Here is a 20,476-nt window from a genome sequence, read left to right as displayed (position 1 = left end):
GCCTCCACGGTGTCTGGTGCTGGGTCCTTTCTGCTCGGTACTTCCTGGGAGACAGGTACCAGGCCCTGCCAGAGCAGCAAGTGATAGACAGGGGCTCAGAACCCCAAGGGTCAGTGCTGGGGGCATCGTGGGCATCCTGGGTGATGTTCCTCACCTTGGAGACCAGCAGGGAGGCAGGATAGGAAGGTGAGCCCAGGAGGTCAGAGCAGGACCAGGCCTGCAGGGAGCTTAGATCCCCTTGCTCTCTTGACCCCACCCTGTCTCTGGAAGTTACCTGTGACTTCCCACCAGGAGCACCCTGGCTCCAACAGGAACTTTGAGATCCCCAGCTCCTCCTGTCTTCTCTGAAGCGTGTACAGGGGTAGTGTGAGCCAGTGGTTGGTTTTGCTAGTTACAACGCCCAATTTAGGACTCCTGCCCACTGCATCTCATCTACACTGTTCTCTTGAGAAGGACTTTGAAGGCCTTCTTGAGCCACCACCAGGGAGAGAAGGTGTGGCCTTTCTGGGTGCCCACTTCTGCTGCCTCCGGAGACAGCCTAGGACCCTCAGAGCTGATCTGGGGCTGGACTGCAGCCTAGCCAGGCTTTCTCTCTTACAGAGGCCAATAAAGGCGGCAGGGTTACGCTCCGACCCCCAGGCCCTGGGTCCCTCGAGGCTCTTGCAGCCACCCGCCTTTGGCCCAGGGTGCGGGAACATCCTGCAGCAGCAGAGAGGGAAGGACACAGGGCCCAGCTGGAGATGCAGCTGAGGACAGACAGGCAGGGATCAAAGAGAAAAAGCAGCTTTCCCAGAGGAGGGAGGCAGAGGCCAAGGCTGCTGGGAGCTGACAGGCGTGATCAAAGGACACAGATGGGGGGGGGGTGCCAAGCTGGCAGGGCCACGGGGGAGGGGGCTACTGCAGGACTACAGGGCTTCGAGTCAGACAGATCTGGACTCGGGTTGCTGGCTGGGCGCCCCAGCCCATAACCTTGCTGGGCCTGGCTTCATTTGCATAATGGATGTAATGATAGCTACCTCCTGGGCCTCTGCAGGGGGAGCGACTTGAAACATTTGCGGAAAGCCTCACAAACAGGAGGAGCTGCGATGTTGTTGGTTCTCTGCCCTGCCTCTCTCGGAACTCGGCCTCTCTGGCTTAACAAGTACAGGAGACCCCCATGCAAGGCTTCCCTTTCCTTTGTGCCTGGAATGAGCTGTTGAAAGCGGTACTGTTTCCACTGTCAACATCTCTGTGGACCAGCAAGTCACCAAATCCACTGGCTCATCTGATCTGTGCTCATCTGATCTGACCTCCCAGCAGCGGCTGGCACAGGGACCTCTCTTGGAACACTTCTCCTGGTCTCAGGGGAAACTACCCTTCCTACCTGTTCCCTTGCTTGAGCTCTTGCTGGTGGAGGAAGGGCCGGGGGTTCTGTTCTTCTGGTCACCTCTCCCTGGCTCTCACTACTGATTTTCTAACTCCCCGATTCACATCTCAGCTCTGACTTCTCCCTTGAGTGGCAGACTTTTCTGTCTAGTTGCCTTCATGGATTCGTCATGAATATCTCAAAATCAACTTGGACATCTCAGATAGAAGTCTGGAACCTGTTACTCTCCAGATCTCATTTTCTATCTCATGAATGCTCACCCTCCACCCACGGGCTCCGGTCAAAGACCCAAGACCATCTTTGATTATTCTCTTCCCTGGACTCCCACAGGCTTCTCACCAACACCTGCATTGCGCCCATCAACAAGTCCTGTGCATCTGCTTCTAAAACAGCCTGAGCTTGCCCCCTCTCTTCACCTCCCCAGCCACCACCTGCTCCAGCCCACCGCTATTCTCTTCTGTGAGTTACGTGCCGCAGCCTAGAACAGCCTGCTCTTCTCGTATTATAACCGTGCAACCACCGGAGTGATCTTGTAAACATTTAAGTCAAATCACATCATAACTGAAAGGTTTGAACCCTTCCACTGATGCCATAGTCTGAACATGTCCCCCAGGTTCCTATGATGAAACCTAACCTGTGTGGTAGTATTATGAGGGGTGTCTTTGGGAGGTGGATTAGTGTCCCTATAAAAGATACTCCATGGGGCCGACTTGCCTCGTCTACCATGCGAGGACACAGCTATATGGTGCTGTTTGTGAACTAGGAAGTGGGTCCTCACCAGACACAGGAACCTGCTGCCACCTACATGTAACTCCCCAGCCTCCTGAACTGTGAGAAATTAATTCCCATTGTTTTAAACTACTCAATCGGTGCTGTTTTTTGTTTGTTTGTTTGTTTGTTTGTTTCTTTGTAGAACCCAGGGGCATTCTACCTCTGGGCTACATCCCTAGCCCTATGTCTTGTTCTTTATTTTGAAATGGTCTCACTGAGTTGCAGAGGGTCTCACTAAATAGTAGCTGAGCTGTCCATGAACTGCTGTCCTCCTGTCTCAGCCTCCCAAATGCTGGGATTACAAGCATGCGCCACCACACCCGGCTGTGGGTGGTGTTGTTTTGTTTTGTTTTGTTTTGTTTTGTTTTGTTTTGTGGGTCTGGGGATGGAACCCAGGGGCATTCGACCTCCGAGCTACACCCCCTGCCCTATTTTTTATTCTTTATTTTGAAACCAGGTCTCACTGAGTTGCAAAGGGCCTCACTAAGTAGCTGAGGCTGTCCTCAAGCCACGATCCTCTGGTCTCAGCCTCCTGAATGCTGGGATTACAATGTCGGTGGTGTTTTATCAGAGCAGTCTGAACAGATTAAGACGACAGCGACTTCCACTGTATTTAGATTAAGATCCAACTGCTGGACCACACCTGGGGATCCAGCCCTTCCAGGCCACCGCGTTCTCTCCAGGTCGTTGTGCACCCACTGGACCACACTGCTCTTTGGGCTCCCACTCCCCACTGTGGCCTCCCTCACACCTTCCCATTTGCTCTCTCTCTGCCTGGAAGGCGCTCCCCATCTCTGCACCATGAAGGCCCCTCCTGGGCAGGCCGCGTTCCTGGAGGGCTCTAGTGAGCCTAGGTGCTCATCTTTCTTCTCCAGCCCTCCCCACCACAACTCCTGGCTGGAGATCAGGCTGTTTATGTGTTACAACATGGTTTTGTTTATGGACAAAACCTTCCTCTGAAGCGTAGGCACCAGGAGAACAGGGGCTGCTGTTTTGCTCTGAGTCCCAGGGGCCTGGAGCCTGACACATGACAGATACTCAGAGCAACCAGGTGAAAGAGGGAAAGACTGTGTGGATGCTTGAGGGGCTGCGGAGGGTCAGGCACTTGGCTATGTACCAGCTGTGATGTGTATCTCCCTGCACCTCCTCCTGCGTCCCCTTACTCATCTGGAAGATAGAAGAGTTGGATAGCATCAGTGCATAATGGATGTGCAGGGAGCCAGGACCTCAGGAATTGCTGTCATGCCATCCACCGTCCACATGAGCCCTGGTTCTGCAGGAGGGGCTGGTGCAGGTCCTCACACAATGCCCATGAACACTCAGAGATAGCAAACTGCTGGGAGACCCTCAGTGCTGACCCCTGGCCCTCCCGAGATCTAGCAGGCCTGGTCTAGGTAGAATGTCATCAGCAGGATGTCAGCTCCCAGGGCCTGGGAAGCCTCTGGAAAGCCCGGCTGGCAGCACACATCCTGAGGACAGTCTGCAGCCTCACTCCTGACCACCCCATGAGAAGGCACCTCCGCGTCAGCCTGCTCTCAGCCCCAGCATTCCCTCTTGCAGCCCAGTGCAGGACTACTGAGGGAGCCTGGAGCCTGCCCTTCCCACATTCCAGCGGTCCCCAGGGCTGGGGCAGTGGCCTCCTTTGGCTGATAAGAAGGACCTTGGCCACCATCAGAAATGCTCCAGAAAGGGGTGACTTGGAGGTCCTGGACAGACCTCTAGTCTTGGGACTGGCCACAGAGGAAGTCCCTTCAGGGCCTAAACAGCATGGGGTGAAGTGGGGACAGGGCAGAATCCCAGATAGCATAGTGTGCTTCTGGGAGGGAGGGCCTGGGAGGGGAGGCCAGGCTGACGCGGACTTTCAGCACCAGCAGCTCAAGCCCTCAAGGGCAAGACTGGGCTTCCCTGGCTCTCGCAGCCAGGTACCCCATCTCCTTAGCTTCGCCCCACCAGGTCCCCCATCAGCTCACAGGAAGGACGCGCAGCCCGCCTCTGCAAGTCCTCTGGTGGACCCTGGGGAGGAGGGTGGTAGTGGACAGCAGAAGATGAGGGCTTCAGATGCTGGGGCATAGAGCTGGGCTCGGCGTCAGAGAGGAGGAGGGCAGCAACAGAGTTGGGTACTAGGTCCTCTTTTGGTCTGGAGGACCAAGGATGAGAGGGGCCCCTGCCCCAGAGCCCTGGGTACTACTGGGTCTGACCCTGGTGGTGGAAAGCCCTGACTCAGAGCCATGCTGAAGAAGGGGGGCATACTGGCTCAGCCTGGCACAAAATCCCCAATTTGTTTCCTGCTGGGTGGCTTCCCCCGGACGGACACCTTTCTCTGAGCTAGAGAGCAGCCTGTCCTTTCATGAAACATGCAACTTGTCCTCAGGACCTCCGCTGAGACCCTCTCTGTCCCCTTCTGGGCTGAAGGCAAACATGCCCGCTCCTGGGGCCACCCACCAACTCCTGTGGCCCTGCCACTTGGCTCACCCCAGGAGCTCTGGCTTTGAATTAGTGAAGATTCTTCCCCGGCCACCCTTTGAATGTTTCTGAGATGCCAAGGAAACCCAGAAAGTGAATGCCTATGGCTGGCAGGTGGCCCAGTCTCCCAGGGACAGGATGCTAGTCCTACAAAGTGCCCCCCCACCCCCAGCCTAGTGCTTCCCACCTGACTGCAGCTTCCCAGCCCTGGGAGATGTAAATGGTGAGTTTCCTGGACTCAACCCAGCCCTAGAGAAAAACTCCTGGGGGGGAGGGGCAGGGCCCTGGCATCCATTGTCTGCCCCCAAAGAACTGCTGCTCCTGGGACAACCTTCCTACCCGGCACAGGGCCCTCTTACTTGCCCCTCCCCCTGGCACTGGGGAGCAGGTGAGTTTTCCCAGTCACCCCCTCTTTTACTCAGTGGCGCTCTTAGGTTTACTCGGAGACTTGCAGGGCCTGCCTGGGGACCTGACATTCTGCTCATGGACCAATCTTCAGAATCTCACTGTGTGCAGGGGATGGTTTTGACAATGCATGTCCAAGCCATTTCTGTCCTCCTTAGGCCAATACACACCTCTGCAATGCCCCTACATCCATACCATGGGAATGACCCACGTAGGCCACTGTCCAGTGGCCGGGGCACTTGTGTTTGGCGAGGGTGGGGAGGCTCTGTTTTAAGGTTGGAAGTTCTGGGTTTTGACTCTAATCCCTACATCCACTTGCTCTGGGCCACAGGAAGTGACCTTCTCTTCTCAAGTTCAGGCTCTTTGTTGGTAAGGTAGGGATGGCAAGGTGGACACTTCGGGGTTGTCTCGAGGCTCAGGAGAGATTCCGTGTGTCAGAACACTGTGCATGTATGTGGGACACAGCCCTGTTCTGCCTCTTGCCAGCAGCAATTAGTTTAGACACATTCCCTGATCCCTCGAGCCTCAGGGTCCTCAGCTGTAAAATTGGGGTTTCTGATAGCGCTTCTGTCCTGTGGCAGCTGTGCGGATCGAATGAAGTGGTATAGACAAAGACTGCAGCCCAGAGTCACCTCTTGATGAGCCGCAGCCTTGGCTCCTGAGCGTGGAAACCAAGGCAGCCTCTGCGAGGAGTGGCTACTTCACCTCAGGTCTGAGGTACGTAACCCAAGGCAGCGAACCTGAGGCTTACTGCTGCCCAGAACCACCTATCCCTTCCCCCCACCACCCCCTGACCTTGGGGACTAGACCCTGTCCTGGAGGAGGGGCCGTCCCAGTCTGGGGACTGCTCATTGCTGCTTGTCCTACAGGGCTGGACAGTTCGGATCTCTAGAGAAAGCCCCCAGATGGTCCTGTGACCGGCGAGCCGGAATGTGACTCTCTGGAAGTGTCTGAGATGATCATTTCTGAATTAGAGCCATGATGAGGAGACGCCTTGCACATTCCTGAAAAGGGACACAGAGTCCACGCCAGGCCTTGGAGCTGGGGATGCTTGGGGTCCAGGACTGTGGACTTTGGGGAGAGCATGTGGTAGAAGAAGGAGTTGGGAGCCGGGCCCTGGGGTGTCCCTGCAGAAAATATCCACATGGTGTTAGCCGGCAACGTCACATCCTGCACACCATCGATAAGGCTGTCTTTGGTCTGGTCTCTGGAGTGGAACTTTGGCTCAGAAAAGGAAATGTACAGGGCAGAGGAAGGGTGAGCACTCTCTGGGGGCTGGCAGGGGGCAGCAGGCAACCAGAGTGAAGGTGAAGTGAGGTAACTAGAATCCGGGGCACGTGGCTCACTGGTTTAGCAGGGTCCAGAGGGGGCCCAGTGCTTGTCACCTCTAGTCCACCACCAGAGTCCACACTCCTACAGGGCCCACTCCTGGCCCCTTTTCCTTGGCACGCTGATGCCTCTGGCCTGTCTCATGCTGTTCCCCGTGCATGCAACTGGCACTGCCATCTAAACCCACTGAGGTCCTCGCTCACCGCTCAAGCCTGCCTCCAGCTGCATCTGCCCAGTAGCCCTCCTCGCAGCCCTCTTTGGAGCCACTCCACTGGATTTAGCAGGTAGATTGTCCAAGTTGTGCTTCTCAGGATCCCACTAGACCCCAGGCTCTCTGGGGAAGGTTTTAGGTCTAAGTCATCTGTTTTTTGGGGGGCCTTGGGGCACAGTCAATCTCAGGAGATCTCAAGGATTTGGGGTAAGATGACCTGAAATGAAGGTGAAAGCCAGTTCTTTTGGGGAGATGATCCAGAGGGTGTGGGGACCCCCCAGATGCCCATGAGCACAACTCTGGGTGTTCCACTTCCCTGGGATGGTCCCCGAAGAAAGCAAAGCATCTCAGGGGCAGGAAGAAAGTGGTTATCACAACCTCCAGTCTGATACATGGAATACTGCAATAATCTTTTGACGGGTCAGCTTGTCTAGGCTAAAGCCCCTTGCTACTCAAACCCCAAACCAGGAATTGCGGGGAAGACATTTTGTAGATGTGATTAAAGTCCGCAATCAGTTGGCTTTAAGCAAGGGAGCAGAGACTGGCTCCAGATTATAGTCATCAGATTATCCTAGATAATCTGCATAGACTGGAATCAATCAGATCAGCTGAAAGACGTTACAAAGAAGCTGAAGAAGAAATTCTTCCCCAAAGAAACTTTCATCTGTGAACAGCAGTCTTAGCATGAACTAGAGAGAGTTCCAGCCTGCCCTCTTCATAGCCTGCCCTGTAGAATTTAGACTTGCCGAGCCTGCCCTATTATCTCGAAATTCCTTGCAGGCTCCCTTTCTCTGGTACTGGGAATTGAACCTAGGGGGCATTCAACCTCCAAACACCCCTAGTCCTTTGTATTTGTATTTCTGAAAAGAGTCTCACCGAGTTACCAAACACGGGCCTGTGATTCTCCTGTCTCAGTCTCCCAAGTCCTGAGGTTACAGGTGTGCCCCTGCACCCAGCACATCCATCACTCCATATACACACCCACATCTCCTACTGCCTCTCTGGTTGAAGGCTGACTGGCAGGTGACTTCTAAAGCACAGTCGGTATGCTTGCATGCTTCCTGTGATGGGGAGCTTACCACTTCTCGAGGCAGTCCAGTCCAGCTTGGCCATCCTCCATCTTTAACAGCTTCTGCCTTATATTGGACTGAACTATATCTTTCTACGGACCCACTGGTGAATACACTGATGTGGGTTCAACCTGTGTGCCCACCAGATTCCTAAAGGTTTTGTCAGCTTTAAACATTCTTGATCTTAAAACCACAATCCATACCGCGTGGTTAATCCCAGACGCCAGGCTTCTAGATTCTTTCCATTCTTGCTACTCAAAATGCAGGTCTGTCAAGGATATGAAAGGCAGTGCCCATGACCCCTGGGGTCTTCGGTTGGTTACTTAACCACTGATTCCCCTTATTTAAACTTTTTTTCTTTTTAAAATAAGATAAGGTTGTAGTTTTTCTTTCTTTCTTTCTTTTCTTTTGAAATGCCAGCAAATGTGTATCAGCCAGGGGAGAGGGCAGAGGTCTGGCCAGCTGCCTAGTCGTTTCATATGGGGGGGGGCTGTCCCTGGGGCTGAACTTTCTCTCTGGGCCTGTGATCTGCACTTGTAATCACCCCAAATGCGACACAGTCTGTCTGGTGCTGCTCTCCCCCTTCAAGATGCCATTTGGAAGGGAGAGAATCTGCTTCCTACTGTGTCTGGGCTGTGAGATTTGGACTACCTTGCTTCATGACTTGATGTGTTTGTTGTATTCAAAGACTTGAAGTGTAGGACACCATTTCCAGGCTATTTATAATTTTGGAATATTTGCATGCTTTCAGTTAATTAATAAAAGTGCATTTTTAAAAATTAAAAAAAAAAAATGAACTGGGCCCGGTGGCACAGGCCTGTAATCCCTGTACTTGAGAGGCTGAGACAGGAAGATTAGCCTGAGCAACCAAGTGAGACCCTGCTTCAAAATAAAAAATAAAAAGGGTTGGGGTTACAGCTCAGATATAGCTGGGTTCAATTCCCAGTACCACCAGAAAATAAAAAAATTTAAAAAAATCATCCATACCCCTTGGGGGCTTATTAGAAATGCAAGCCCAGCCCTAGATCTCTAAGGGTTTCAGAAGTTGCATTTTTTTTTTTTCTTGTGGTACGAGTTCCTGGAAACCCTTCTACCTCCGGGCTACACTCCCAGACACCTATTTTTTATATTTTTCTTTGGAAACAGGGTCTCTTAAGCCAGAGAGGCTGGCTTCGAACCTGCGTGGTCCTCCTGTCTCCGCCTCCCAAGCGCAGGGACTACAAGCGTGCGCCACCACGCCCAGCTCAGAAGTTGCATTGAAATGAGCTCAACCAGGTCACTCTCTACACGTGGCTGTTGGAGAATCACTGACGTAGAGGATTCCACCTGCTGAACCAGCCTTTCTCCTTCCCTCTGTAGAACCCCAATTCCACACAGATGGGAAGGCCGAGGCTCATCAGGAAGGTATCTGCTCCTCCAGTGATCCTGGGGACATGGGTATGGGCGTGTGTGTGTGTGTGTGTGTGTGTGTGTGTGCGCGCGCGCGTGCACAAACAGTTTGTGTAAGGCCTCTTAGGGGCAGAGAAAGAATCCAGTGTCTAACACCAAAGTCAGGCTCTTGCCTTCAAATGGAACACATCACTAAGGGGCTCAGGAGGATGCAGGAGGGGGAGCAGGGATGGTAAGGGGCCAGGCTTTATGAAGAGTGAGGGTGCTGTGCTAGGCGGCAGCTGAGTAGGCTTTTGAAAATGAGCAAGTGAACCTGTGACTTTGCAGCAGTAGCCAGGGGATGGGTGGCTCCAGGTGAGGGGCAGGTCCCTGGGAACCATTTCTGGACAATGCAGGAGAGTACAGAGACTGGAGGCAGTGGCGCCAGCTGGGTGCTAGGCTGCTCACTGTACAGCCAGACAGGCATTTTTCATGTGGTTCTCTGAGGACCAGAGGCTATCATGGGGTCAGGGAACAGGGCTCTGAGCCCAGCTCTGATGATGGCTATCAGTGTGACCTTTAGCAAGCCCCTTCTGCAGTCTGGCTGCACTGAGAGGACTAGAGTTAAAATTTGGATTCCTCTTCAGGCTAATGCTCTGAGCATAGTCCTGTTGCCCTGTATAAGCCCTGATACCCATCCTCCATCATTTATATAAAGGAATCACAGAGGATCCACGGGGAGGGGGGTTGGCATGGCTCCATGGAAAGACACCCCCTCCAGGCCTGGGGCTGCATCCTTGCACGTCATTTTGTATCTGTAGGGCGCTGGGCAACTCTCCGTGCTGTCTGAGCAGGGCGGTGTTGGAAGGCTGGCGGTGAGAGGCACGGGGCAGTGCAGCCTGTTGCCGACCCAGGTTGGTTCCCTGCATCCAAGGTGGGGATGGGGGTGGGCGAGAGGCTCATCCTGGTCTCTGCGGAGGTTTGTCTACAGTGACGATGGTCTCTGGTTAGAGCTTGGTTTCTCCCCTTGCTGCTGGCTGACTGCAGGGAAATCATTTTTACATTCTTTTTTATTACAAAATCAACTCACAGATCTACCGTTTGTGCTGCCAGCTGAAAGCTGTTTATAGTGGTGATTTGCACTGCATTCATCTGTGCTTGTTTATGTTTTCTTTGAAAATACTTATTGTGTTTGTCCTGTCCCCACTGTGGCCAGGCATGTGTCTTCTGTTTCTGCCTTATTCTGGCCCCCACTCCCTCATGCGTCCAGCCTCCAACCATGATGTGTGGGGACTGGACATGCAGGCGGGAGCATGGCGGAGCGGAAAGAACCTCTGGCCAGATGCACACACTTGTTAGATGAGGAAACTGAGGGTCATGGAGACCAGAACTGAGCTACGAGGAACGAGAACTTTTGCTCCCACCCAGAGAAGTTTCTCCTACCACTGGGAACCTCCCTCTCTCTGCCTAGTTCCCTTCAGGGTCTGTCTGCTGAGAGAGAAAGGAATCGCCCCTGAGCCCAGACATCAGGGGGGCTCTAGGCCTGGGGAGGAGCTGGGAAGCCTGAGGCTGGTGGAAAGGGCTGGGAGGGTAAGAGGAAGGGATGTGGCCACTTCCCGGTCCTCAATCTCATGGTCCCCACCTGTTAGGAAGGAGCAGAGGTCGCTTCAGCCCTGGCGACCCCGAGCGACAAAGTAGTTCCCTCCACGGGGAAGTAATAATACATGCACAGTAAAATATGATTGCTAGTAATAATAACAGTCGCTGATATCATTTAAAGTGTCCACTCTGCACCAGAAACGTTCTTTGCATCATTATATTTAATCCTAGAGACAGATGTTATTATTCCCATTTTATAACTAACAAAACAAGTTTGGAGAGATGAAATAACTTGTCTGAGGTCATACAGCTTGTGTGAGGAGGGGGTTTTGGGGAGGGACAAGTGGATATGAAGCCCGGTGCTCCGACTTCTAGGTCGGTGCCTGCATTCTTGTACTACCCTGCAGGAAAGGCTGTGGGGTCACCTCTGGGCAGAGAAGTAGGAAATGCTGAGTGGGTGCTGGGAATATTCCAGGCTGGGCTGCCCTCCTTTCCCCAGAGTAGAAAGTCAAGAGAGGACTTGAAACAGTGGAGTGATTCATGACTGGGGTCTTAGTGCTAAGAGAGGTGGTGGGCCAGGTGTGGTGGCACATGCTTGTCATCCTTGTACTTGGGAGGCTAAGACAGGAGGGTGGCAGGTTCAAGACCACTGTCAGCAACTTACTGAGATTCTCAGCAACCTAGCAAGATCCTGTTTCAAAACAAAAAATGAGGCCGGGCATGATGGAGCACGCTTGTAATCCCAGTACTTGGGAAGCTGAGGCAGGAAGATCACAAGTTTGCAGCCAGCCTCAGCTATTTAGTGAGGCCCTCCGTAACTTAGTGAGACCCTGTTTCGAAATAAAAGAATAAATTGCCGGGCGTGGTGGCGCACGCTTGTAATCCCCACACTTGGGAGGCTGAGACAGGAGGATCGCACAGGTTCGAAGCCAGCCTCAGCTGGCTTGAGAGACCCTGTTTCCAAATAAAAAATATAAAATAGGTCTGGGAGTGTAGCCTGGAGGTAGAAAGCCCCTGAGTTCCATCCCCAGTAGCAAAATAAATAAATAAATAAAAATAAAAAATAGGACTAGAGGTGTAGCTAGGAGGTAGAGTGCCCCTGGGTTCAATCAATCCCCAGTATCATACACACATACACACACACAAAAAAAAAAAAGAAAGAAAGAAAGAAAGAAAAAAGAAGGAAAGAAAAAGAAGAAAAGAAAAGAAGAAAAATAGTTTGGAGGTAGAATGCCCAGGGATTCAAACCCCAGTACCTAAATAAATAAATTTAAAAAAAATAGGATTGGGGCTATAACCCTCAGAGGTTGAATGGCCCTGGGTTTGATTGCTAAGACCAAAAAACCCCCAAACAAACAAACAAACAAACAAACAAACAAAAACAAGCGAGTGAGAAAGAGAGATTGATTGATTGATTACTGAGGGGGCATGAAGGAGACCAGCTTGTACAGAGAATCCACTTTGGACTCCCAGAGGCCTGGGTTCTAATCAGAGTTGTACCCCCAACTTGCTGTATGACCTCGGGCAAGCTTTTCACCTGTCTGCGTGTTTCGATGATTTCTAATAGCCCTCTCGTTCTTTTATTAAAGGGACCTGGGATTTGGCAGTGGCAGATCATAAAATGTTCAGGTTCAGTGGGCACGGTGGTGCACACATGTAATCCCGGGACCTGGGAGGCTGAGACAGGAGGATCGCAGATGGGAGGACAACCTCAGGAAGTAGTGAGACTCTCCTCAACCTGGCGAGACTTTGTTTCAAAATAAAAATAAAATAGGGCTGGGGGTATAGCTCGGAGATGGACTGTTGAGTCCACAGTCTCAGGCGTCCTGGCTGTGTGGTAAGCAATGGAGGGCGTTCTTGGCTGAGGACGGGCAGGCGGGACAGGCCTCCTTCCCGAGCCCTCTTAGCTGATTGCTCACTGGTTTCCCGTTTGTTGCCTTAAAGCTGTAGGGATTCCTGGACGAGGGCAGGCACCTGTGCACCTCTGGCAGCCTCAGGGGCCGCCTGGTCCTGGGCACAGCACGGGTGTATGGTCTGGCTTGGCTCCTGCCAGGCTGTGGGGGCAGCAGGCTGGGTATAGATTGCTGGAGTGAGAAACACTGTCTTCTGAGGGGCTTTGCCAGGGACAGGTCTGGCTTGGCTCCCAAATGCCTTGAGACACAAGGGTCTGGGCTGAGTTCTTGAAGTGGGGGGCGCGGGGGTCCGAGAGGCCCACTGAGTCTGCGCAGGTGCCTTATTTTCTAGTCTGAGGCCATGGGTGCCTCATTTATACTCAGAGCCTTCGGTTCCCCGGCTGAAAACTGGGGGAATAATGCCCATCTCGGAGGGCTGGTGAGAATCAGATGAAAGGGTACAAATGAAGTGTCCAGAGAGCGCGTGCCAAGCAGTGGATAATAAGTGGTGCTTGCCGTTTTTATTGTTGTGCTGTCGCTATTAATAAAAATCGCAGGGGTCGGGGGTAAAGCTCAGCGGTGGTGCACTAGCCTAACGTGTGTGAGGACCTGGGTTCCGTTCACAGCATTGAAGAAATAAAACTAAAAAACAAATAGCAGATAAAGAGGCATACTGAACAAATGTTAGGAGCAGGGGGCCTGGCTGTTCCCCCCTCCTGTGTGTCTCCTGTCACCCCTCTGGCTCCTTATCTATGAGAGGAGGGGGTGGTACCAGCTGATCCCCAGGCCCCTTCTTGCTCTGACAGCCCCTGGCTATGAATAGACGGGGGGCTGGGGCCCTGGAGGAGTTTGATGACTCAACAGCTAGAGAGGGAAAGGTTTCCCAAGGAAAGAGTTTCCATTCGTGCTTGGTGAACTTAGAGAACAAGACGAAAGGCTTTCCTGGCTGGGAGGCCAGGGAAGAGGGAGCGGGAGGAATCCTTGAAGCCGGTGGAGACTGTGACTAACCAGGTGAATGACTAAGTCCGACCCTACTGACCTTCAACCAATCAGGGCCGCCCGTGAGCGCCCTGCGAGCTGGCATCGCGGAGCGCACCGTGGCTCTGCCAGGCCTGGCTGGGGCTGGGTTTCACAGCATATGGAGGCAAAGGAAGCAGCCAAGAGGCCAGCAGGGAAAGAGCACCGGGCTCAGAGTCAGAAGACCCAGCTTCCCACTCCGAGTCCGCTGCACACCAGCTGGGTGGCTCTGGGAGGTCTCTTCCCTGCCCCAGTACCCCCCGCCCCTTCGTCTGTACAAGGGATCCAACAATACCTGCCCTGGCAACTTTGCTGAGTTGTGAAGGCTAAGGATCAACCACGAGAAAAAGGCATTGTGATCACTAAGGCAGCGAATGAATGGGAGGTTCTGTTATTATCCCACCTCAACGGGACTCCCTGTGAGAGCTTCCCAAAGGGGGCAGGTGGACGGGGTGGGGGGCACGGCACCCTTGCGTTTTGAGTCAGGATCAGCCTAACATCCATCTAACACAGGCCTCTTCTGATCATCCCATCACCTCTAGGTATGTTTTTCTTACAGCAGAGCCCCTACAGACAGCTTCCAGCTAGGAGGCATAGCCAGAGCAGGAGACAAGGAAAATGCCAGGGGTGGTTGGGCAGGGCAGGGAGTGGGCAGTGCCAGCCTAGGGACCCCCAGAACGGGGAAGGTGGTCTCTTACTATCTTTCTTCTTGCCCAGAACTGTATAAATAAATGCCAGAACGGACCTCTGCCTCTTGTCCTGGCTTTTAGCATCTGTCTAGGCGAGGACCACAGGCACTTGGGAACCAAAGGCAGGGACGGAGGGGAAGGATGATGCCCTCGCATCTCCGTACACCTCAACCCCATCAGTAGCACTCTCTGAGTGCTCACGGCCGCTGGGTACTGTGCTGGCACTAGAAGCACAGTGCCGGGACCTACAGGGCTCCGCCCACATGGAGATTAATTATAGCGTGGTGAAAGAGCCCAAATACATCCCCTAAAATGTAAATAACCATTCGAAAGAGCCTGCACTGGTCTCCCAGGTGGTCTTGAGAGTAAATCCTGCAGTCATCCAGAATAGTGGCTGGGAGGCTTTGCAGGGAAGATGAGGTTTGAGCTGGGTCTAGATAGTTAGCTTAGAAAAGAGAAATAGAAGATCCAGACATGCACATTTTGAGTGTTTCTTGGGGGGCAGTTTAGCTGCAGTAGAGAGAGAGCTCGTGGAAGTAAGAAACGAGGATGAAGTCAGACGTAGCTTAGAGCCAGGTATAAAAGTCCTTAAAATGTGGGATAAGGAGCATGGACCAGACTCGTGGGTGGCAGAGGAGCCATGGGGGCTTCTGTGGGGGGAATCAGTACAGCAGGAGCCATGCTTTGGGAGATTTCTTCTGGCAGTTTTGTCCAGGGGAGTATGGTTTGTTGGGGGAAGGAGACTGGAGGCACGGAGGCCAGTTGGTAGACTACTGTGAGCTGGGGGCCACAGGGCTGAGTAGGAAAGGAGAAACAAGCAAGGATTTGGTGTGGGAAAAGGCCGAGGGGAACTCGGTGGAGGCCCAGTCAGTGGTTCTGCAAACAGCGTAGCAGCTACTGACACTCGGGCAGGTGGCAGCCACGAGAGGGGAGGGACCCGAGATGGAACGTGGTCTGGTCCTTTCCAGGCTCCTCTCTGGGCAGGTCTGGGGTCTCCAGAGGTCAGCAGAGCCTGGAGGCAGAGTCCTGCCTGCAGTGGACAGAGCATCCAGTTCTGCCCTTTACCCACTCAACTTCTGTTGGCTTCGGGAAAACACTGCCATCTTGTCCTGGACCACGCCAAATGGCAATGATCCCTTGGGAGCTCGGCCAAGGCAAGGAGGGGTTCAGGGAGCGGGGAGGGTTGGGGAGATGGAGGGAACAGCTCCGACCCAGTGGGCGCTGGGGGAAGGTGGGTTTCCAATCTGAGAGTCCAAGCACGTCAGGACTGGGAAGAGCCCTTGAGCTCATTTTGGCCGGTGTCTCCTAGTCTGGCCATGAGCCTGAGACCCAGGCAGGGGAAGGGACCTGCCCAAGGTCATAAGGCAGGGTGATGGTGGGCCTGGGATGGCACAGTAGGGCTTGGGGAGTGTGTACAGTGTTTAATCCTGCCTGAGCACTTGAGTAGCACCATCAAGGGCCTGCCTAGAGGTGCCTTTCTTGGACATCCATTTGTATGCTATGGTGTGTGTGTGTGTGTGTGTGTGTGTGTGTGTGTGTGTGTGTGTACCTGTGTGCCTGTGGTGTCACAGGATATGGGTGTGTGTGTGGCCTCCTCCACGGGGGTCTGCCCTGGCTTGTAAAAGAGAACTGGAGCCTTGCCTGTGAGGTGACTGTTTGCCTGGGACAGTGGAGAGCCAGGCTGACAGGCTTAGATCTGGCTTCCAGCGTCAGCTTCTCTGCCCTAAGAAAATTACAGGCACAGGCTGGGGGTGCCCAAAGTCCCGGAGCTGGCACTCACAGCCGCAGTTACAGGGTGTTCCCAGCGCCCAGAGTGGCCCCGAGTGCCGCGGAGTGCCGCGTACCGGTCTCCCCGAGCCTCCCCGGAGCCCAGCAGGTGTAGACGCCCGGGCGGGCGCGGAAGCCCATCCGCAGGGACCGGAGGAGTCGCGCGCTCCCCGCTCCCACTCCGCGCCCGCCGCCCGGGCCTAGCCCGGCCACACCCCTCCTCCCGAGCTCCGCCAGCCGTCCCTGCCCCTCCGCACACTCGGAGTCCCCCTGGGGTCCCCGCGCAGCCCGGCAGGGCCAAGTTAGGGCTGGCCCGGCCAGAGCTTCAGGTCTGGAGCCAGAAATGGACACCTCCCCCGAGTGGGCGCCGTCCCCGCAGGGCAGCCACGCCGGGCCGAACTCGGGGTGCGGGCGGCGGGGCTCGCGCCGGCCCCTCCCCGCCGGAGCCCCCCGCCCGCCGCAGCGGCCCCCCTCGGCCCCGTCCCCGCCCCCCGCGCGGCGAGTACTTACCGATGGTGGTGATGACGGTGATGGCGAAGTAGAAGGAGCCGGCGAAGCGCCACTGCACGCCGGCCTTGTGCGGCTTGAGACGCAGCACCACGCGCTCCAGCTCCTCGTAGCCGCTCTGGCTGAGGTTGTAGCGCGCCCGCAGCTCCTGCTGCCGCAGCTCCAGCCGCCGCCGCTCCATCATCTCGGGCTCCGACTCGAGCGCGTCGAAGACGGCGGCGCCCACCAGCAGGTAGGTGAAGGTGCACACGATGAGCGACAGCGTGCGCACATTCTGCCGCTTCATCGTCCCTGCCGGGCCGCCGCTGCCCCGGCGCCCCCGGCCCCGGCCGCCGCTGCTGCTGCCCGGGAGGCGGCCTGGGGCATGGCTGCGCTCGCCCTCGCCGCGCCCGGCTCCCGCTCCGCGCCCGGGGCCGCCGCCGCCGCCGCCGCCGCCGCCGCGGAGCTGTCCCTTCAGCACCACCCACCGCCCTCCTCCGCCCGGCCCCGCGCCCGCCCCCGCCCGCCCCCCGCCCGCGGCCAACGCCTCCCGCCAGCCCTCCCGCCCAGCCAAATAAGGACTGGGGAGCCGCGCCGCGGGAGGGGGCCGGCGCGGGGGGAGGACGGGGCCGAGCGGGAGAGCCCGGGCCGGACAGGGAGGGAGGCGGGCACGGGAGAGGACGAGGGAGAGGGGGAGAGGGAGCCGGAGAGGTGGAGCGCCAGCCCAGAGCCAGCGAGAGGGAGAGAAGAGAGGACTAGACACAGATAACTACAGAAAAGGGAGGAAGGAGGCAGCGAAAGACGAGGCTGAGAGAAGGGATGGATGCCTGTGGCCCAGGAGACAAAACCAGAGGTAGTCACACAGAAAGACCCAGGAAGAGCAGAGGCGTGGGGGGCACGGCAACAGACCCAGGGACCCGAAGACCTGGGGAGGGACGAATGCCACAGAAGAAGGGGCACGGGCAGGCAGAGGGAGCCCCCTGCACCCTCCACCCAGCTCACAGCCTAGCGCTGGGAGGCGCCTGGGCCTCTGCCGTCTTATCTGTGGATGAGGGCACCCAGGCACAGAGAGGTGAAGAGACAGGGCACATGCGTTGGTGATGCACTGGGACTTAGCTAAGCTTTCCTTCCCTACAGGCCATGCTCCCTCTCCCACCCCACACTTAGGTGGCTTTTGGTCTAGAAGGGCCCAGCTGGGGGCATCCCTGCAGGACCAGGGTTTAGCTGAGATGGGGCAGGTGAGGCGGGGCAGGTGAGGCCCGGGGGCAGGAGGGACACTGACAGGCTGGAGGAACTGGGGCAAGGTCCCTGTGCCTTGGCTTCTACATTCAGTGACATAGTGACTGTTGTGGCCAAGAGACCTCAGTAGGACCTCGGGCGAGGTGTTGCTGCCCCTCTCAGAGTCTTTATCTCTTCTGTGAGGTGTCGTGGCAGATGATCCCACAGGCCTCGCTCAGCTCCAAACAGCTCTGAACTTGGATGGGCTGCGTGAGCAGAATGATTGGAATGTAAGTCCCTGCGCCAAGGGAGGGTCAAAAAGTCCTTCACGAGACCCTGGCATAGGCCACACAGACATGGAAGAGGCCCAAGGCCCCTGACTGAGGGCAGGCTGGGGAGGCAGCCGGCAGGGAGGAGGGGTGTTACCATCTGCCACATGCTGGGTTGGCCTGCCCCTGCTAGGCACCACATCTTTTTCCAGTGGCACACCCCAGAAGTATCACCAACCTATTCATCCCTCCACCGTCCAGCTTACAAGTATTTATCAAACATCTGCTGCATGTTCAGCTGGTGCATTACACTTGTTACCTACAGTAGGGACCTGAGATAGGCAGGTCAGCTTATGCTTGTAACCATTTTATAGATGGAGAAAAATAATCATCCCGTGCTGGTTCTGTTGGCTCCAGGTCACAATCATTCCAGAAACCAGTCTCCCTCCCCAAGTCTGTCTAGATGTGCAAATGTCTTGCTGAACCTGGCTTCCAGGGTGAGGATGCTGTGTGTCCGGGGTCTGCTTGTTTCTGGCTGCCAAGCCAGACTGCTGTACAGATGAAAGGCGATATTATGAGTGAAAGAGCTTTGGAAAAAGGGAAAAAAGCTCTCTTTGGGGGCAGGCCATTTATTATTAATTGTGATGAAGCCTCTTCTCACAGCACTTCAGAACTGGAAGAACCTTTAGCGATAATCTAGTCCAGACTTCTCACGTTACAGATGAGGAAACTGAGGCCCAGAGAGCAGGAAGGGGGTTGCTGAAGGCCGTACGGTGAGCGAGGGGGCACGGGGCTCATTACGTACGGGCGAGGACGCCTCTGTGTTATTTTTTTTGTTGTTTTTTGTTTTGCAGATCTAGGGATGGAACCTAGAGCATTTGACCTCCGAGCTACATCCCCTGTCCAATTTTTTTATTCTTTATTTGGAAACAGGGTCTCACTGAGTTGCGGAGGGCCTCGCTAAGTAGCTGAGGTTGTCTGTGAGCCACGATCCTCCTATCTCAGACTCCCAAATGCTGGGATTACAAGCATGCGCCACCACGCCCAGCTTGTGAGGACGCCTCTGAGTGTGGGACACAACACATCTGCCATGGTCCTGGAGCCCAGGAGGGCAGCCAGCTTGGGTCTCCTTCTTGCTCCTGCTTCAGCCTATCTCCTAGGAGGGGGAGTTGGGGTGGGGACATGCTGGCATTGTCCAGGTTTCCGAGGAGCCCCTGGGACTTGCAAGAAGAATGCCTTCTCCACTTGGGTTAGATTGTGCCAAAGACCTGGCAGCCCATCTCACTTCCTTCTGTGCAGGACTCCTCGCGCCTGCCCACACCTGCCTGCCCAGCCTGTCTCTGCCTGGCATTTGCTGTGGCATTTGGGGTCGGTCATTCCTTCTCCCTGTGCCTTGACTCACACATCCATAAATGGGGGGGGGGGGTTGGACCAGGAAATGCGTACATGCCCTTCATTTATAACATCCTGTGACCTTCCTGGCCTGCTTACGCCTGCCTCCCCAGGTCTGGTACCTCCTTGCCTCTCCTATTCAGGCTTCAAAGCCCAGCTCACAGACCGCTGTGCTAATGAAGCATCCCCGAGTCACCTCCCATCAGACTCACTGGCCTTTGCTTCCAAACCCTTCCTGATCTTCAGTTCAGCCATGACTCCTCCTGCCTGGGAGGCCCTTCTTCCTCTGCTGCTTGGCACATCGCAGCTGCCTCACCTGGGCTGGGGCTAGCCTCACACAGTTTTGAGTCTGGGCCCTCATTTGGCCCAAAGAAGGATGGCTTTCTCCCCAGGTTACACAGCTCAATGGGGCAGGAGAAAGAGGGCCAGGTGTCCAGCTTCCCAGCCCAGCTCTCTTGGCACATCGCAGCTGCCTCACCTGGGTCCTCAGTACGCCAGTGAAGGCCTTCAAGAATCCTGGACCTGCAGAGTTTGCGAAGTGGCAGTAGGAGAGGAGCCTAGATGGCCAAGTCTCAGGCAGAAAAACCTGGCCACCTGCTTCTGTGACTGCAGATAGACATTTCTGAAGCTGGAACAAGCCCTGTCGGGGAAGAGGAGGATACAGACAGACATGAGTGCCGAAGGCCCGAGGATGGGTATCACATGATGGTGCAGGCATTATCCTGGGCGTCCAGAAGCCTGGAGTTTAGTGCCAGTGTGCTGGGTGGATTGGGAGAGCTACACAGCCTCTATGTGCCTCAGTATTCTTTTCAATGACACTAAAGGATTGACTCTGCCAAAAGGTCCCTTCCTGCTCTGACATTCTGGGATACTGAGAGCCCTGGGCTTTGACCAGCAATGCTCATTCTGCAGTGGTTGAGAATATGGTCTGAGGGTTGGGGACAGAGAAACCCCTCTGTCCATGGCTTCTGGGTCCTGCTTTATTGGCAGTTTGGTTGGTGGCTGGGGGCAGGGCCAGCGAGTGAGGGAGTGGAGAAGCTGACCTCAAATTAGACAGGCCGGGTTCAAATCCTGACTCCATCAGTTATGAGCTGGGCCAGAGCCTCATGTGAAATTCTGGTTTTTCTGATCTAGATCAGACCATGTGATCCCACAGGGCAGGGA

At 55.1% G+C, this 20,476-nt stretch overlaps 1 protein-coding gene across 1 annotated transcript in view; it reads right to left on the bottom strand.

The window, feature by feature from the left end:
* Window positions 1–16,740, bottom strand: part of KCNK3 (potassium two pore domain channel subfamily K member 3) — a gene marked incomplete at both ends in the record, with an annotated part of 34,682 nt that extends 17,942 nt beyond the window's left edge. The window contains one exon of the mRNA XM_080711106.1: window positions 16,458–16,740. Within this exon, the coding sequence (XP_080567232.1) occupies window positions 16,458–16,740 (283 nt within the window). The remainder of the gene's footprint in view (window positions 1–16,457) is intronic.
* Between the last annotated feature and the right edge of the window lie 3,736 nt (window positions 16,741–20,476).

Source organism: Muscardinus avellanarius, assembly GCF_963383645.1.
Source record: "Muscardinus avellanarius genome assembly, chromosome: 15".
Classification (NCBI taxonomy): domain Eukaryota; kingdom Metazoa; phylum Chordata; class Mammalia; order Rodentia; family Gliridae; genus Muscardinus; species Muscardinus avellanarius.
The sequence above is the reverse complement of the archived record's forward strand: the minus strand, read 5'-3'. Positions and strand labels throughout refer to the sequence as shown.